Source organism: Orycteropus afer, unplaced genomic scaffold (genome assembly GCF_000298275.1).
Source record: "Orycteropus afer afer isolate SDZICR_OR568_19922 unplaced genomic scaffold, OryAfe1.0 scaffold00089, whole genome shotgun sequence".
NCBI classification, from domain to species: Eukaryota; Metazoa; Chordata; class Mammalia; order Tubulidentata; family Orycteropodidae; genus Orycteropus; species Orycteropus afer.
Window position 1 is genome coordinate 5,552,163 of NW_006921676.1, and position 17,154 is coordinate 5,569,316.

Genomic DNA, 17,154 nt, shown 5'->3' on the forward strand with positions numbered 1-17,154 from the left:
CAAAGAAAATGTCCTCCAATATATAAACCTTTCCTTAACTTTTACAATAACGGACTAATACAATATTTGTCCTTTTGTGACTGACTTATTTCCCTCAGCATAATGTCCTCCAAGTTCATCCACGTTATGTGGTGTTTTGCAGATTCTACATTATTCTTTAGTGTTGCTTGCAAGCTTTTAAGATTCTAGTCGCAATTCCCCAAAGTAAGACGTAGAACATTGTTTTTGTGTAGTACGTTATGCCAATTGAGCTTGATGTCCCTTGCGACCATGGTCCTGAGCCCACAGGTCCAACTACTTGCTCCCCTTGGGTAGCTGGCTGTGACCAAGAAGCCACCACAACCTTGCCCCTTGTCAGCTCTACTATACACCTGTACATTCTTACGGTGCATACAAATATGCTTGTAGGAACATTGTCTGCTAACCCTGTACATGGTCCTGGGCATACTGTCCCCTGCTTAGATATACCTGATCATTCAGCCTGCCCACCCACCTATCCACCTGTAGATTGATGCTTGCCATCACTGACAGTGCAGTACTGTACATGCCAAAGGGTTCATCTTTATTGTCTGTACTTCCCATGTGCCTCTCTCTGTCTTCCTCTTCCTGTATATACTTTTTGTTTATCCGTTCATCTGCTGATGTACATTTTGGTTGTTTCTTCCTTTTGGCTATTGTGAAAAATACTTCAATGAACATTGTTTTTTCTGTTTGCATTCCTGCCGTCTCTTCTGGGTTTAGATTTAGAATTGGGATTGCTGGTTCATATGGTAGTTCTATGTTCAACTTTTTGAAAAACCACCAAACTGTTTTCCATAGTGGTTATATCTTTTGCTTTATTAAAAGTTAATTGCTCTTTTAATTTATATGTGTGTATGTGTGTGTGTATGTATGTATGTGTGTGGGTATAACCTACTGCCATAGAGTTGATTCTGACTCACAGAGACCCTCATTGCGTTTCCGATCTTTATGGAAATAGACTGCCTTATCTTCGTGCCACAGAGTAGTACCTGGTAGGTTTGAACTACTGACTTTCTGGTTAGCATCCAAATGCCTTAGCCCCTGTGTCACCAGAGCCTTGTTTTATGTATGTATGTATGTATGTGTGTGTGTGTGTGTCTATATTTTATATATATATATATATGTATATGGCATACTGTGTGAGTATAGTATGCTATTGTTTGCATGTATATGTGTACATGCAAACACTATTCCTAGGAGAAGACCCAAAAATGGTTATTATAATTTATGCATGTGGTAAAATAATTTAATTGCACCATAGGCTATAAAGTGGAATTGAGTTTTTCTTCACCCTAGTCCCTAGTCTTCTCCATATAGGCAACTGTGGGTAACCTTTCTTAGGTCTTCTTCCAGGAATAGTGTTTACATGTACACATAGACATGCAAACAGTACCACCCTGTACACATGATTCTGCAGTTTCCTTTTTTTTTTTTTTTTTTGCTTTTAATGCAGGAGAAGACCTCTTGTTTTGTGCAGTTACAGCCAGTGGTTAACTTTAGTCTGTTGAACAAAGGGTCAGTTAAAGTAGAGAATCACTGAAAAAAATACATATGTGCATGCATCTTTTATATAAAACACAAAAGCACATTCATTGTCCTATCTTTGCTTCTGTCATTTGCTTCTATTCAGTTGCAAAAATGGTGCAAAGTCATTAACCTCTGACCTCCTCTAATTTCATGAGGGGGAGACAGAATCACCAGCATCATCAGCCCAAGGCTGATCCCTATGAAACAGAGGTCAGACATGCTGACACCCTCCCACTTTTTTTTACCATTTTTTATACCAACTGTCTCTCCCACAGTAATCACTACTTCTCTGCTGGGTTCAATAGATAATTCATTGCAGTGGCCACACAGAACTCACAGACGATACTCAAGATTATGGGGTTTATTAGGAAACTCAAAAAGAAAAACTGAGTGAATTCCAACTCATAGTGAGCCTGACCCCTGTTGGGTTTCCAAGGTATTAAATCTTTATGGATGTAGATTGCCTCATCTTTCTTCTGGGGAGCAGCTGGTGGGTTTGAACTGGCGACCTTCTTGTTAACAGTCAAATGCCTTAGGAACTAGGCCGTCAGAGCTCTTTAGGAACTAACAGGTTAATTCAATATCAGAAATGCTCAGGATACAATTCTTCGATCAGGACAGCCTCCACTCAGCCTCTTGGCCTGCTCAGACAAGTGTTATAAAGATCTTTTAGATTTGCCGATGGGAGCTCTGGTAGCATAGTGCCTAAGGCACTTGACTGCTAACCACAAGGCTGGCGGTTCAAACCCACCAGCCACTCCTCTGAAGGAAGATGAGGCAATCTACTTCTGTAGTGATACTGCCTCGGAAACCCAAGGAGGGGTCGCTATGAGTCGGGGCCAACTCGACGGCACATAACAACAACAACACAACAACAAGGTTTGTCGATAGGTGCACCTGGGTGCATCCTATTCCGCCAGCAAGCCTTCGGCCCAAAGGTACTCAGCTTTTTTGCTCCATGGGCTGGCAGGCCCACTGTTCTGTCCTGTGCAAGTGTCTTGGTTCTGCTGCCTCTTCTGCCACTGTCTTTCTGCCACATCTCAGTGCAGGGATCTCAGGTCCAGGGACGCGCTCTGCTTCTGGTTCTTCTCTCCTGAGATCCCCCTTTCCACTTCTGGGATGGCATATTTTAAGCCTAGTAAGATGGCAAACTGACCCATCCTCACGTTGTTGTTACGTGCCGTCGAGTCAGACCTGACTCATAGCAACCCCTCCTTGGGTTTCCGAGGCAGTATCACTACGGAAGTAGATTGCCCTATCTTCCAAGGAGTGGCTGGTGGATTTGAACCGCCAACTTTCTGGTTAGCAGTCAAGTGCCTTAGGCACTATGCTAGCAGAGCTCCCATCCTCACATTAGGGCTCCATATATCTTATTTGTATAGTACCACCCCCACCAAGGCTCCATGTACCTTATTTACATTCCTAACAAGCTGTCCGATCCCCTTGGTAGGCCACAAGCACCTTACTTTTGCATCAATTCATAGCAACCTCTCCTTCGGTTTCTGAGGCAGTATCTCTATGGAGGTAGATTGCCCAGTCTTCCTTCTGAGTAGTGGCTGGTGGGCTTGAACCGCCAGCCTTCTGGTTAGCAGTCACATGCCTTAGGTACTACACCACCAGAGCTCCTTATATTTGCATAGTTCCTCCTAGTAATCTGATAAGAGTCACAAAGACCATCTCTAGAAAAGCCATACCAAGTAGTTCACTGCACCACATCTATCATCCTCCTTTGCTTTGAGTAGGGAGGGTGAGCTAGAGTTTGTTTTTTGGGGATTTTCTTTATTGCTTACACTGTACTTAAAATGCGTCGTCTCCATTTTCCAATATATTTTTTTGAGTAGAGCAATCAAAATGCATACTATTTCTAGACTTTTATTCTTTTTCCCCATTTTTTTTTTTTTTAGTTATCTTGCTCACACATAATTGAACAGTTTTTTTTTTTTTTTTTCTTTTTGAGCACTTGCCTACTTGCCTCTATCAGCTTTCTGAAAACATTTAATTTGGGTTTTATGGAAGTAACAACTTTAATTTTTGGTTTTCATGTTTCATTGATTTATGTAATACTTAATTGTCTTGGTTGTCTAGTGCTGGTATGATAGAAATACCACAAGTGGGTGGCTTTAACAAACAAATTTATTTTCTCCCAGGTCAGAAGGCCAGAAGTCTGAACTCAGTGTGCCAGCTCCGGGGGAAGGCTTTCTTTCTCTGTGGGCTCTGGAGCAAGGTCCTTGTCTCTTCTCATCTTCTATTTCTTGGTTCCTTGGTGATCTTCATGTGATATGACATCTGTCTCTGCTTCCTTTGCAGCCAAAAGAGATTGACTTGATACACAGTAAGCTAATGCCGTCTGATTAACATGAAAAGAAAAACCCATTCCCAAATGGGATTATAACCACAGGTTATAGGATTTATAACACATATTTTGGGGGGACACAACTCAATCTATAACATTAATTAAACTGTATAATTAATATAAGCAGATTTAGGAACAAATACATGTGATTTCTGGTGAACCTTCAACTACAAGTGATAGGAGCTAGAGTGTTATGGTAAACTAGAGATTAGCTTGCTAGCATATCATGTTTTTCTAGGAAATGGGGAACACTGATGAATCAGGTGAGAAGAATGTGGAGGTTTGGATGGGTTCTGTGACCTACGTGTTCTGCGTGATGGGGAATCTATTAGCATTGGCAAAGCTCCTAGAGAGCTGTGTCAGGCATAAAACTGGAGTGGGTGAATTATTCCAGAAATGTGGATCTAGTGTTTTCCTGCTAGGTATTCTGGACTGCATGTAGTATAGTCAGATATGTGACATCCCCAGGGAAAATACTATGTGGTGAAGAGTGGTGGGCTTTCGGTACGAAGATTAATGTCCAAGGAGCTCAGTTTTAAAACCAATTTTAGGAAATTTCAGCAATCACACCATTGAAATATCCATTTTTACCCAGTTCTTCAACCTTATCTTGTTTTTTATTTATGGCATTCTAATTTTTTGGAGAATTTTCATCTGTACTTCCTATCTTAATGTCTCCAGTAACACAGTTATCCTCAGATCTTGCATTCAGTATTTCTTAAGATGACAGCTATAACTTATTTGGCTTCATTATGCCATTTGTGGATGCAATGATATTTTTTTTCTTTTTCCATAGCAAATATATACCAGAAGCTATTAAGAAGAGAGCTGCTTCTTTCTCCCTCAACTTAAAAGAATATACTGTAAAATACTACTGAAGAAATTTACTGTAATCTTAGCTTTACTTAATTCTTATCCTTATTCCAGTTACTTTTCCTATTTTTGTATAAAGGGACCTAGTGAAGGGAAAAAGCTTTGTGCATATGTTTGAGTCCATTGTTGTAGCTTTTGTGTCAGTCCATCTCATTGAGAGTTTCTCTTATTTTTATTGACCCTCAACTTTTCCAAACACGATGTCCTTTTTTAGCCATTTGTCTTTCCGGAGAATGTGTCCAAAGTAGGGCAGCTAAAGTCTCACCAACCTTGCTTCTAAGGAGTATTCTGGTTGTGTTTCTCCTAAGACTGATTTGTTCATTCTTCTGGCAGTTCACCTAAACACCCACTCCTCACTTTTCAACATAGTTAGGTTCTAGAGACCAGATCATTATGTGAAAATGGAGGATGACCACATTAGGTCACAAAATGGAGGATGACTACATTATATAACTGCCAAAATACATTGTTACATAACTGCCAAACCACTGAGAGTCATGGCCCAGCCAAATTGACACATAACCTGAACCATCACAACCAGCATTACTCTTGCTTCACACTTCAGCGTTTGTTACTGAGAGACATACTTTGTTAATGCACAAAATAGTCAGATAGCAGATTTTTTACTATTGTCATAAATGTGGAATGTTAGATAACGAGATAGTTGGTAAGTGAGGAATAGGTGTATTCAGTACTCTTCACCAACACCACATTTTCAATTTATCCGTAATTCTTCTGTTGTCATTTTTCATTGTCCCTTCACAGCACTCACTACACACTCACTATATCTCTACTGGGTTTGATAATTCTTTGCAATGGCCACACAGAACTCACAGACAATACTCACGATTATGGGGTTTATTAGGGAAGTAACGGTTACAATTCAGGTTCAGGAATGCTCTCAGGATACAGTTCTTCTATCAGGACGTTCTCCCATCTGCTGTGCCCTCAGGCATGCCTCCCTGGCCATTGGCCTCTCGGCCTGGCCTCTTCCCTGCTCTGGCAAGTGTTACAAATTTCTTCGAGGTCTGCTGATAGGGAGACCCCACTTCTCCAGCAAGCATCCTCTTCAAAGGCACTCAACTTTCTCCCTCCGTGGCCTGACAAGCCCGCCACTCTGTCTCCCACCTCTTGGTTCCTCAGCTGGTTGTCTCTGTCATCTCTCTGCCAAGGAGGCCCAGCGCGAGGATCTTGGTTCCAAGGATGCACTCCACACCACAGCCAGCCCTTCTGTCCTGATGGCAGTGAGATTCCCGCTTTCTGCCTCTAGGAAGGCTCATTTTAAGCCTAGCAGAATGACAAAGCTAACCAATCCCCGCATTAGAATCCCTTGTACCTTATTTGCATGGTCCCACCCAGTGTTCTGTGGGAGTCACAAAGACTGGTTAGAAAAGCCATACCAAGTAAGTCACTGCACCACATTCCTGTAATTGGTTTTTTCTTTCTGTTCAATACATTTGATGCCTCAGATATTTCTCTTTTTATGGCAGTTTGTTGAATTTTACTTATTGCATGTAATTGTATTTCCTATTTCTTAAAGCAGATCTCCACTGCTTTTTGAAAGTTCACTTTATACCACTTTGCTTTCATGAAGGACCTACATTAGTACCTGTTTTTGCTAACTGAAATAAATATGAAAAAGATTTTTGCTTTTATGAAAAAAAGGTGAAAAGTGAAACCAGCATTTAGCATTTGTTTTGCAGTGAACCATTAGAGGAGGCAGTGAGAGTGGCATTGCCAAGCTTCCCCGGGAACTACACTGTCCATATGTTATTTCTACATTATATGGACTGTATATTTATCATATCACTCTTGCTTTTACTATATGTTACTGTTATTTGAAGTTCTATGTGTTACTTGGTGTGATTTGGTAAGTTATTGTTTGGGTCTGGAAATGCTCAAAATTTTTTCCCATATAAATTAACGGTAATTGCTTCTTCACTTTAAACCATTTTGGCTTATGAAAGATTTCATAGGAATACTCTGCTTTCGGATAGTGGGGGGAACCTGTAATGATATTTATGCTATAATATAAAAAGGAAAACAAAGCTTTAAAAATTAATTCTTTTGCAGGCTAAATTAAGGTTATTGAAAGTATAATATAGCACCCCTGGGATTAATGTAATTAATTTAAATGTTAGTGTTATAAATCTTTCCATCTGCCTGGGAAATTACTCAATATTGATTAATTGAAGTACTGCATGTTTCCTGGCTTCTTTCCTTATATAGTTTTGTGGTCATATCTAATTTTGTAGTTACTACTGCTAACCAGAAGGCTGGTGTTTCAAACCCACCAGCCACTTCATGGGAGCTCTGGTAGCATAGTGCCTAAGGCACTTGACTGCTAACCAGAAGGCTGGCGGTTCAAACCCACTAGCCACATCTTGGAAGGAAGATGGGGCAATCTACTTTTGTAGTGATACTGCCTCAGAAACCCAAGGAGGGGTCACTATGAGTTGGGTCTGACTCGAAGGCACATAACAACAACAACAAAGCCACTTTTCAGAAGGAAGATTGAGCAGTCTATTTCCATGGAGATACCACCTCAGAAACCCAAGGAGGGGTCACTATGAGTTGGGTCTGACTCGAAGGCACATAACAACAACAACAAAGCCACTTTTCAGAAGGAAGATTGAGCAGTCTATTTCCATGGAGATACCACCTCAGAAACCCAAGGAGGGATCACTACGAGTCGGATCTGACTCGATGGCAGTGAGTTTTTTAGTTTAATAGAAATTTAATGTGAATTCAGTGAGAAATATAGCTCTTCTTTTTTGCTTATCAAATTTCTTAATATTTGAATTACTTTCTTAATATTAGAATTAACTTTCTTGGAACTGAGGATTCTTTTTTTTTTTTTTCCCTGAGAGGAAATGTTATTGAAAACTCCTCTGTTGTCATTGTTGTGTGCCGTCAAGTCAACTCTGGCTCAGAGACTGTGCAGACAGAGTAGAACTGCCTCACAGGGTTTCCTAGGCTGTAAATCTTTTTGGGAGCAGGTTGCCAGGTTTTTTCCTCTACAGAGCTGGTGAGTAGGTTCAAACTACTGACCTTTTGGTTAGTAGCTGAGTACTTAATCACTGTGCTACCAGGACTCTGAAAGCTCCCCTGGCTTCCTTTATTCCAATATGTCTAATACTCCTATAATTATACGTAAATGACCACTCCATTCATAAGTCTGCTGATCTCCTTGGGGTTATGGGATTGCACATGTTTTAGGTATGATTTTTTTACACAAAGGTATATACTAGCACTGTTCTCCTCGTGAGCTCAGCCTGCCTCTGGACTTTGACATTTGCTTCCACCTGATAGGTTCTTGTGGTATACATGGAATGTCTGCTGCTCAGTAATTGCTAAGACTGAAAGTATTTCTACCTCTACACAAATCATATTTAGAAAATAATTTTCCAGAGACAGGTACCCACAAATTCCTTGTTAGAGTTAGGACAGTGTCTGGGAAAGAATTAATTAAAATAGAGTGTATATAAAAGCCCCTAGCACAGTGCTTGGTTCCAAGTTTGTCACTCAAATTGATGATGGAATAAATATGGTCATCTCTTTGTATAGAAGAGCTCAGACTATGGGAGACACAAAATAAGTATATTACTCTGAAAGTGGTTTTAAGGTAATAAAATGTTATGGCTTAAGATTTTGCATTTGTAGAGTTCAAAAGGAGCTCTGGTAGCATAATGGCTAAAGCATTTGACTGCTAACCAGAAGGCTGGCAGTTCAAACCCACCAGCCATTCCTCGGAAGGAAGGTTGGGCAATCCTTCTTTCGTAGTGATTGTTGTTGTTGTTGTTGTTATGTGCCGTCGAGTCGGCCCCGACTCATAGCGACCCCTCCTTGGGTTTCCGAGGCAGTATCACTACGGAAGTAGGATTGCCCAACCTTCCTTCCGAGGAGTGGCTGGTGGGTTTGAACCGCCAGCCTTCTGGTTAGCAGTCAAGTGCTTTAGCCACTATGCTACCAGAGCTCCTGCCTCGGAAACCCAAGGAGGGGTCGCTATGAGTTGGGGCCGACTCGACGGCACATAACAACAACAACAACAACAACAACAGAGTTCAAAAAGGATCCCTGGTGTTGCAATTGTTAAGTGCTCAGCTGTTAACCAAAAGATTTATGGTGGGGACCCACCAGCCACTCCACAGGAGAAAAGACTTGGTGATCTGCTCCCACATGAGGCAGTTCCACTCTGTCTTGCAGGGTTGCTGTGGATTGGAATCACTTGATGGCAGTGGGTAATAGAGTTAAGAAAATCTGAAGGGTATCCAAAGTAAATGAATAACTCATGAGGTTAGAGAAGACAGGCTTCCTAGAGAAGGTACTTGTTGAAGTCATCCTTCAAGGAAATACTACTCTGGTTTCCAAGAAGGAGGAGGATAGAAATTGGGAAATCAGGTTTGTTACCCAGGACTTTGAACTGGTTTGAACCAGTTTAGTCATGACCAATGCAGCAAAATTGGAATGGGCCTGAATTTGTAAAATGTGGGGTTATTGATAACTGGAATGGGAAAAATTATAGGTCAAAGTCCTAGAATGGGAGACTCAAAAGAGATATAATGAGACCTGCCAGGAGCCTGATATAGAGAGTGGATTATAGCTAGATCTGTAAAGAGTAGCACATTTAAAGTGGTACAGTCAGCTGCTGGGCGCTGTTGTTTCTGACTATGTTGTTCAAGAGATTTGGTTGCTATACAACATGCACAATGCCCTTGTTTTCTCAGAGGAAGATTAAGATTCTAGCAGGGTGCCAACCCATAATTTTTCCCATTCTGGTTATTCTAGTACATGCACATTTCACAAATTTGGGTCTGTTCTGGTGTTGCTTTCTTTGGCCATGACTGAACAGGGAAGAACCAGTTCAAAGCCCTGTTAACCCTGACAATCTGGTTTAGCTGGAAGGTGCAGTCTGGAAAGCCTCAGGGCAGAGGTTGAATGCCTATGGGGTGGCCACTAAATGGAGGGAATTGGGATTTATGGAAGAAACCATAGGGAATGGTAAACCTGTGAGTGCCTTGAAGGTAGAGGCTGGCTACAGTTGTTAGTACAGCTAACTGTAGTTAGCTGCCTTCAACTAGGCCCCTGACTTTTGGTGACCCCATGTATATAGCAGAATGAAACACTGCTCAGTCTTGTGCCAAACCTATACATAGTCAAAATTCCATATACAGTGGGTGAAAGGAAGGGTGGAAGGTTGGTTCTTGAAGGGTGGGGCTACCTAATAAGAAGCTGATTTGCGTAGCTGGGTATAGGATGGAGTGATATAAGAAAAAAAAAGTATTTCTAGAAGTTAGGTGAGAAGTGAGGTAATCTAGCCATTAGTGCCTACACAAGGATCACTGAAAATAGTAATCACAAACCCTATGTGTCTGATGCTGTTCTAAATGATTTATCAATATTAACTCATAATCATCACAATAGCTTTGTGAGGCAGATGTTATTATATCCTCATTTCACAGATGAGAAAATTGAGGGACAGAGTGAAGTAACTTGCCCAAGGTCAGCTATGTCAATGTGGATTGATCTGGCTCCAGAAGTAGAAAATAGAAGGGAGAGAGTGAAGGAAAGAAATGTTTATAACATGCAGTAGTTAGGAAAAAAACTTTCTTATATGACTTATGACTTTTCACAGACTTGTGACTTCATCCTTACTTCTTATCTCTGCTATCTGCCCCCCTCCCCCTTCATTGACTGCTTTGGCACCCTAGGTCCTGTAGTCTTGAGGGTAACATTAGTGGCCCTAAGTGTGATCCATTTGCAATGATAGCTGGGAAGTCTTTCACCTTCTTGACCCCTTTTACTTTCTCCCCACTTGCCCACCCATTCCCATGAGCACCTGTGGAAGTTTTCATGTCTGAGATCTGAACACTCAAACACCCTGCTGTCCGACCACAGGCTGCTGGCCTACCATTCAGTACCTTATCATCACACTTGTTCTTCAACTTCATTAAAACATCCAGTCTCTCGATCCCTACATTTTCCCTGTCTTTCAGCTCCTTGTGGCTTCTCAACCTTGTCTGTACAACCTGGATCATCTGAACTACTCTATCACCAGCATACCAGATTCCCTTATCCTTTGTCCTCCTGTGGCAGCTGCTCAGCAGAGCTACCATCCAGCAATGCCACCAGTCACCTCTGGCTTTTACCAAGGTTCCCAGAGCTGCTGGGGCAACAACCTGCAGGTGGGTGGCACCACAAATGCTTGACTTTTCACCTCAGCTGAGCCCTTACACAGCCTGTGATCTTTCTCTCCTAGACACTGCTCCCAAACATCACCTTCTTTCTTCTACTCTCTGAGAGTCCACTGTTTCCCCCCTGTGCTTTTGCCCCCATCTCATCTGGCACCGCGCTCCTTCTCTCTCTTGTGTTTCACCCTCTCTCTGTCCACAGATTCTTTCACGTGTCTGACTTTCACCTAACTCCCTTCTCTTCTTCCTGACTGGAAAGTGATCTCCCTCATCTGGATTTTTAGAAAGAGCTATGTTCTCTGCTTCTCCTTTCTTCTTCTTTCCACACCCTTTTGCCTTCTTGCCTTCCTAGCTATCTCTGCTGACCTTTACACCCCCCCCACACACACACCCTTTTTTTTTTTTTAATTTTTGATCTTCTTCAGCCTCTTGGGGCCCACCTGCTAAGAGTTTTCCTTGCATCTCTATCAAGTTTCAGTTTCTATCAAAGTTTTCTGTTCTGTTTGTCCTTCAAATGTAGTAATCAGAATGTAGTATTCAGTTCTCAGCTACCAATTTTTTTCATGGTATGTCTTAGTTTCCTAGGGCTCCCATAACAAAATACCACAAAACAAGTGGCTTTAAAGAACAGAAACTTATTTTCTCATAGTTCTGGACACTAGGAGTCCAAATCCTTACCTGTGTTAGTTCCTTCTGTGATCTTCTGACTTTTGGTGAATGCCAGCAACCCTTGATATTCCTTTGCTGCTTATTATGTATCTCCGTTTTCACATGGCATCTCCCCGTGTGTGTCTGACTCTCTGTGTCTGTATTCCTCTTTATAAGACACCACTCAGAGGGAGTTAGGTTTAGGATCCACCCTACTTTTGAATAAGCTCATTAAGATAACAGAAAGTTCCTATCTCCAAAAAGGATTACATTTATAGGTATAATGGTTAGGATTTAAACATATATTTGGGGTGGGGGGTACAGGTCAATCCATACCATGCTATGTGTTTAATTTTACCCATTTATTTTTTTCAACTCCCCTATTTATCCTGATGATTGTCAAATTTATATCTCCAGCTAAAGCCCTTAAGCTACCATCCAGGCATGTCACACTTTACATATTTACAGCTGAATTTTAAGCCTTCATTCACTAAATGTCCTGTTTCTGCTGTATTCTCCATTTTGGTCTTCTCACTGGTTTTGCTTCCTTAGTCCATCCTCTACATAGCTGCCAGAGAGCTTCCCAAAATGCAAACCTGACCAGGGTCACTCCCCTGACTGCTTCTCTGCACCTTCAGGTTAAGACCCACACTGCTGAACCTGGCATACAAAGTCTTCCATCATCTGTCCCCTGTCTACATCTGTTCCTGTTTCTTGCTTCTCCCTCCCTTGTCTGTGGTACTCTAGCAACTCTGTGTGCTTGTAGCTTCCCCGAGACCAGCCAGGGGGTTTCTTAAGCTTCCGTGTGTCTGTTACACTCACAGTGTTGCTTTTCCTGCTTTCCCACCTTCCTCGCTATCTCTTCTTCTTCTTCTAATTAATATTTTATTTTACTTTTGGTGAAAATATGCACAGCAAAACCCCTTCAGCAGTTTCTAGACAAAATGATTAGTGACATTGGTTACAGTCTTTACGTTGTCTCAGCATTTTTGTTATTTCTGTTGTAGTTGTTTCTCTCTTATTAGAGTCTGCTCCCTCAGCCTTCTCATCTGTGCTTTAAAATAGCTGTTGTTCATTTGGTTCTTATACAGATAGTTTTTTAAGTTACATACATACTTAAGGATGACAAGCTACTTTTTTGAGTTAAGCTATTACTTAGTTGAAAGTTGTTTTTATTGCTCACATTTGCCCTCACTTCCTTTAAGGTATTCTTCCTCTGTGTATATGCATATAACAGATTAGCTTTACTCTTAGTATGTTAGGTCCATGTACAGTGTCTGACTCCTCTTTATATCCACAGCATTGAGCACATAAATGTTTATGGAATGGGTGGTTTTTGTATGGATGAAGGAGTGACCAGTGCAGCTTCTGACAGTCATCTTAGTCATTTGACATTGAAATAAAAATATCTAATGGTTATTGTAGGAGCTCTGGTAGCATAGTGCCTAAGGGACTTGACTGCTAACCAAAAGGCTGGCGGTTCAAACCCACTACTCACTCCTCGGAAGGAAAGTTGGGCAATCCTACTTCTGTAGTGATACTGCCTTGGAAACCCAAGGAGGGGTCGCTATGAGTCGGGGCTGACTCGACGGCACATAACAACAACAACAATGGTTATTGTAGTCTGCCTAGTTTATGCTTCATGTTTGGAAGGGAGAACAGAATTGTATAAAGAGTATATGTAACAGGTGGTAGACATGTATGAAGTTTTGAATGTTTTCAATATTTTATCTAAGGAGAGAAATGGTGAGAGCTAAAAGCATTGACATTGATGCTGTTTTGACTGAAGGTATCACCAAGATTTCTGACTTCATTTCATACTTGGCTGTCCTTCTCAGGCACCCACTTTTTCTCTGTTTCAGTGAAGCGCTATATCCGGAAAGGTGTTCCGCTTGAGCACCGGGCACGCGTCTGGATGGTGGTGAGTGGAGCTCAGGCCCAGATGGAACAGAATCCTGGCTATTACCACAAGCTTCTCGAGGGAGAGAGAAATGACAGCCTAGAGGAAGCCATCCGCACAGGTGGTAACTGTTACTTGTCCCCTGGTAAATACAGTGTAATAGAAAGAAGTGGGTCAGGCAGCAGCTTCTCAAGGAAGGAATTGTGTCTGCACCCACTTTTTAATGTTGTGATATTGGTGAGGAAACTTACATTGTTAAAGATACATCAACAGATTTCAATTTGGAATTTTATTTTCTCATAGGAAGATAAAAACTTGAGTGTTCACTAGGGGAAAGTATTATTTTCAGATAATTCAGCAAGTATTTGAGCACTTAGCTAGCTCATAAAGCAAATGGTATTAAAAGACCACATTTCTTCCAGGGAACAATGCTCAGGAGAGTGAAGAGGCAGTCGAATGAACAGTCTTAGTAACTGGTTGCTGTTGTTTTGACTCCAGCTCATGGTGACCCCATGCGTGTCAGAGTAGAACTGCGCTCTGTAGGGTTTTCAATGGCTGGCTTTTCAGAAGTAGATTGCTAAGCCTTTCTTCCAAAGTGCCTCTGAGTGCACTTTAACCTACAACCTTTCTGTTAGCAGCTGAGCACTTTAACCATTTGTACTACCAAGGGGCTCTGTAAGCAATGGTAATACAGTAGGATAATTGCCATGAATGGTTTGTACCTAAAATTGTATATGTAGATTTACAGATATAGCCACGTATGTAACATGAAACAATGTACAATTGTCTTTTTTGGGAATCAACTTTATGGGTGTCCAGTTATAATAATTTTCTAGGGAAGCTGATAGGAGCTCTGGTAGCATAGTGCCAAAGGCACTTGACTGCTACCCAGAGGCTGGCAGTTCAAACCCACCAGCTACTCCTTGGAAAGAAGGTTGGGCAATCTACTTCCGTAGTGATACTGCCTTGGAAACCCAAGGAGGGGTTGCTATGAGTCAGGTCTGACTCGACAACTTGTAACAACAACAACAACAGGGAAGCTGATATTTTTGGCCTATAGCTTCTTTATTCTCCAATATTCTCAGCAGTCACATAGGTATAAGGTTGTTGTCTCTGAAAACTTCAAAGTGTTCCAAATAAAGTATAACCTACGTTAAATACTTAGATTTTAAGGAAATACAGATGGCTTTCTGACTTTAACAGTTTTTGAGAAATACAGATTTTAATACAAAATTAATTTTAAATAATACTTTAAAGTGCTGAGAGGTTGGAATGACTTGTGATAATGAGGAAGTAGGTGTCTCCAACATGAGGAATGACCATCCTTCAGCCCTTGCTGGTAGGCTTGGCTCCTACCCTACTGGGGGGCTCTCATACCACAGGGTTGAAGCCACTAGAAAAGGGATTTCCCAGTAGAGGATTTGCAGTAGAGCTGGGGGGCTACTTCCAGTGTGGGAGGCAGATTGTTGCTTCCTGAGCATTGTAGAGGAAAATATGGCCAAAGGTCATAGGACAGAAGCCTGACTGTTCATCACTCAGCATGGCCAGAAATGCTCATTCAGATTTGGAAGAAGAGAGTTTAGATTTAAGGCAAGCTGAGCATTTAAATAAAATAGAATAATAATAACCAGCTGCTGTGGTCAAAGCCAACTCCTGGCAACACCACCATGCTGGTCAGAGGAGAACTGCTCCATAGGGTTTCCAGTGGCTGGTTTTTTAGAAGTAGATCACCAGGCCTTTCTTCTCAGGTGCCCCTGGGTGGACTTGAACCACTCACGTTTTGGTTAGCAACTAAGCGTATTAACCGTTTGTACCACCTGGGGACTCCAGGATACTGATACTCATTTGAAAAATGAATTTAAAAACTCTGTTTAGTTCTCAGCACTTTCGGATAAATTGTTTTACAGGGACAGTATATTGGGTCCTTCATTCTCACAATGCCAATATTGTGTTATATTGTGACTAAAAATCCCTGCCCATGTCTGCCTCTAAATAGAGAGAAAGAACATTTCTGTTTCCTGTGGAAAAATTTCAAAACAAATTGGGAAAACTTTTCATATTAAAAAATATTACGTAGTAATGAGCACAGCTTGTCATTCTAGTTTGAAATAGTAAAAACATTCTCATTTCCCCTTGACCTATTCAATTTTTTGGAATACCTGGAATTCCAGGAAAAAAAAAAAAAAGTTCTCTTCTGTGAAAAACACGGTAAGTATAATGTGTTTTAAGGCATTAAGCATAATATTTTGTCCAGATACAGTTGTTTTTTTTTTTTTTTTTTAAATAAAGATAAGGCAGGGTGGGAGACAAAGGTTGGCAATAGAACTACTGTTAGAGCAGTTATGTAGACCTCAGTGCAAAAATAGCGGCTTGATTTCCTTAGGCACAAGTGGAGAAAATGTGCATGGTTTCATCTTGTAGCATTGCTGCTGGAAAAATTCATGGTATGTGCCCTATCTTGATATATATCTGTATGTATATTCAATTCATATTGAAAGTATTCCAATCCATATTGGTAATCATACATAGTATACAGTAGTAAACACAAGTATTCTAATCCAACTAGGGTCACTGTTGTTGTGTGCCATGGAGTCAAACCTGACTCACAGTGACCCCTCCTTGGGTTTCCAAGGTGGTATCACTACAGGAGTAGATTGCCCAGCCTTCCTTCTGAGGAGTGGCTGGTGGGTTTGAACCGCCAGCCTTCTGGTTAGCAGTCAAATAAATGCCTTAGGCACTATGCTACCAGAGCTCCTCTAGGATCACTAGAATCAGGAAAAAAAAATGCATCTCAGTTAATGTATATACTCTTTCTTCTACCTAGCTGCAAGATTAACATGTAACCATCAACTTTAAAAATTCATAAAGTAAGTTCAGTGCAAGGGCATAGTTTTATCTTGGTGAACTATTAAAGCAACTATTAAAACTTTTGGTATAGAGTGGCTTGGCCAGAGGGAAAATAACATGATCAGAGCTACTGCTGACAGGCTTGAGAGCCTGAGTACCCAGTATCATGATAAACAGGAAGAGGATGAGGGAGAGAAACCCTCCTGTACACAAAGTCAGCAATGCTGAGCTCATTTAGTCCTGAGGATTCAGTTTTGTCTGTTTATTCTGAAAGGGAATATTGGTGTGTTCTAATTCTTTCTTTCTTGGACCTTTGCAGTCATGAGAAATTTCCAAAGTTTTATGTAAAATATTTTTCAAATATTTTTCATCATTCTAGAGTTGAGGATCTTCCTTAGCTCAGAGTTCTTTCAGGAAGAGGGGGAGGCGTGAGAGCAGAGGTGTGTCTGGGTCCATGGAGTTGGGAGGAAAGTGAGGAAAATGTGGGTCCAGAAAGAGGTGGGTGGGTTGGAGGAGTTGAGGTGTCTCTGGCTTAGCATCTTACTCCCTTGGTGGAGAAGGACCTCTAGCAATCTCAAAGCCCTCAGCTCTGAAAAACCCATCTGCCATCACTGACTTTGAGAAAAAGGACTGTTAGGACCCAATGTCTATTCTTTCAGGGTATAACCAGAAGCAGGGCATGTGGGAATCCAAGGAATACCCTTCTCATTTCCTTTTTTTTTTTTTTATTAGGATTTGGGTGAAGATTTACAGAGTAAATTCACTTTTCATACAGCAGTTCACATATACTTTGT

The 17,154-nt window shown here is 41.2% G+C and overlaps 1 protein-coding gene across 1 annotated transcript in view; it reads left to right on the forward strand.

Annotated features, from left to right (window-relative positions):
• GRTP1 (growth hormone regulated TBC protein 1) overlaps window positions 1-17,154 on the forward strand; it is a 125,420-nt gene that overhangs the window by 5,208 nt on the left and 103,058 nt on the right. The window contains exon 3 of the mRNA XM_007942407.1: window positions 13,476-13,634. Coding sequence (XP_007940598.1) covers window positions 13,476-13,634 — 159 coding nt within the window. The remainder of the gene's footprint in view (window positions 1-13,475; window positions 13,635-17,154) is intronic.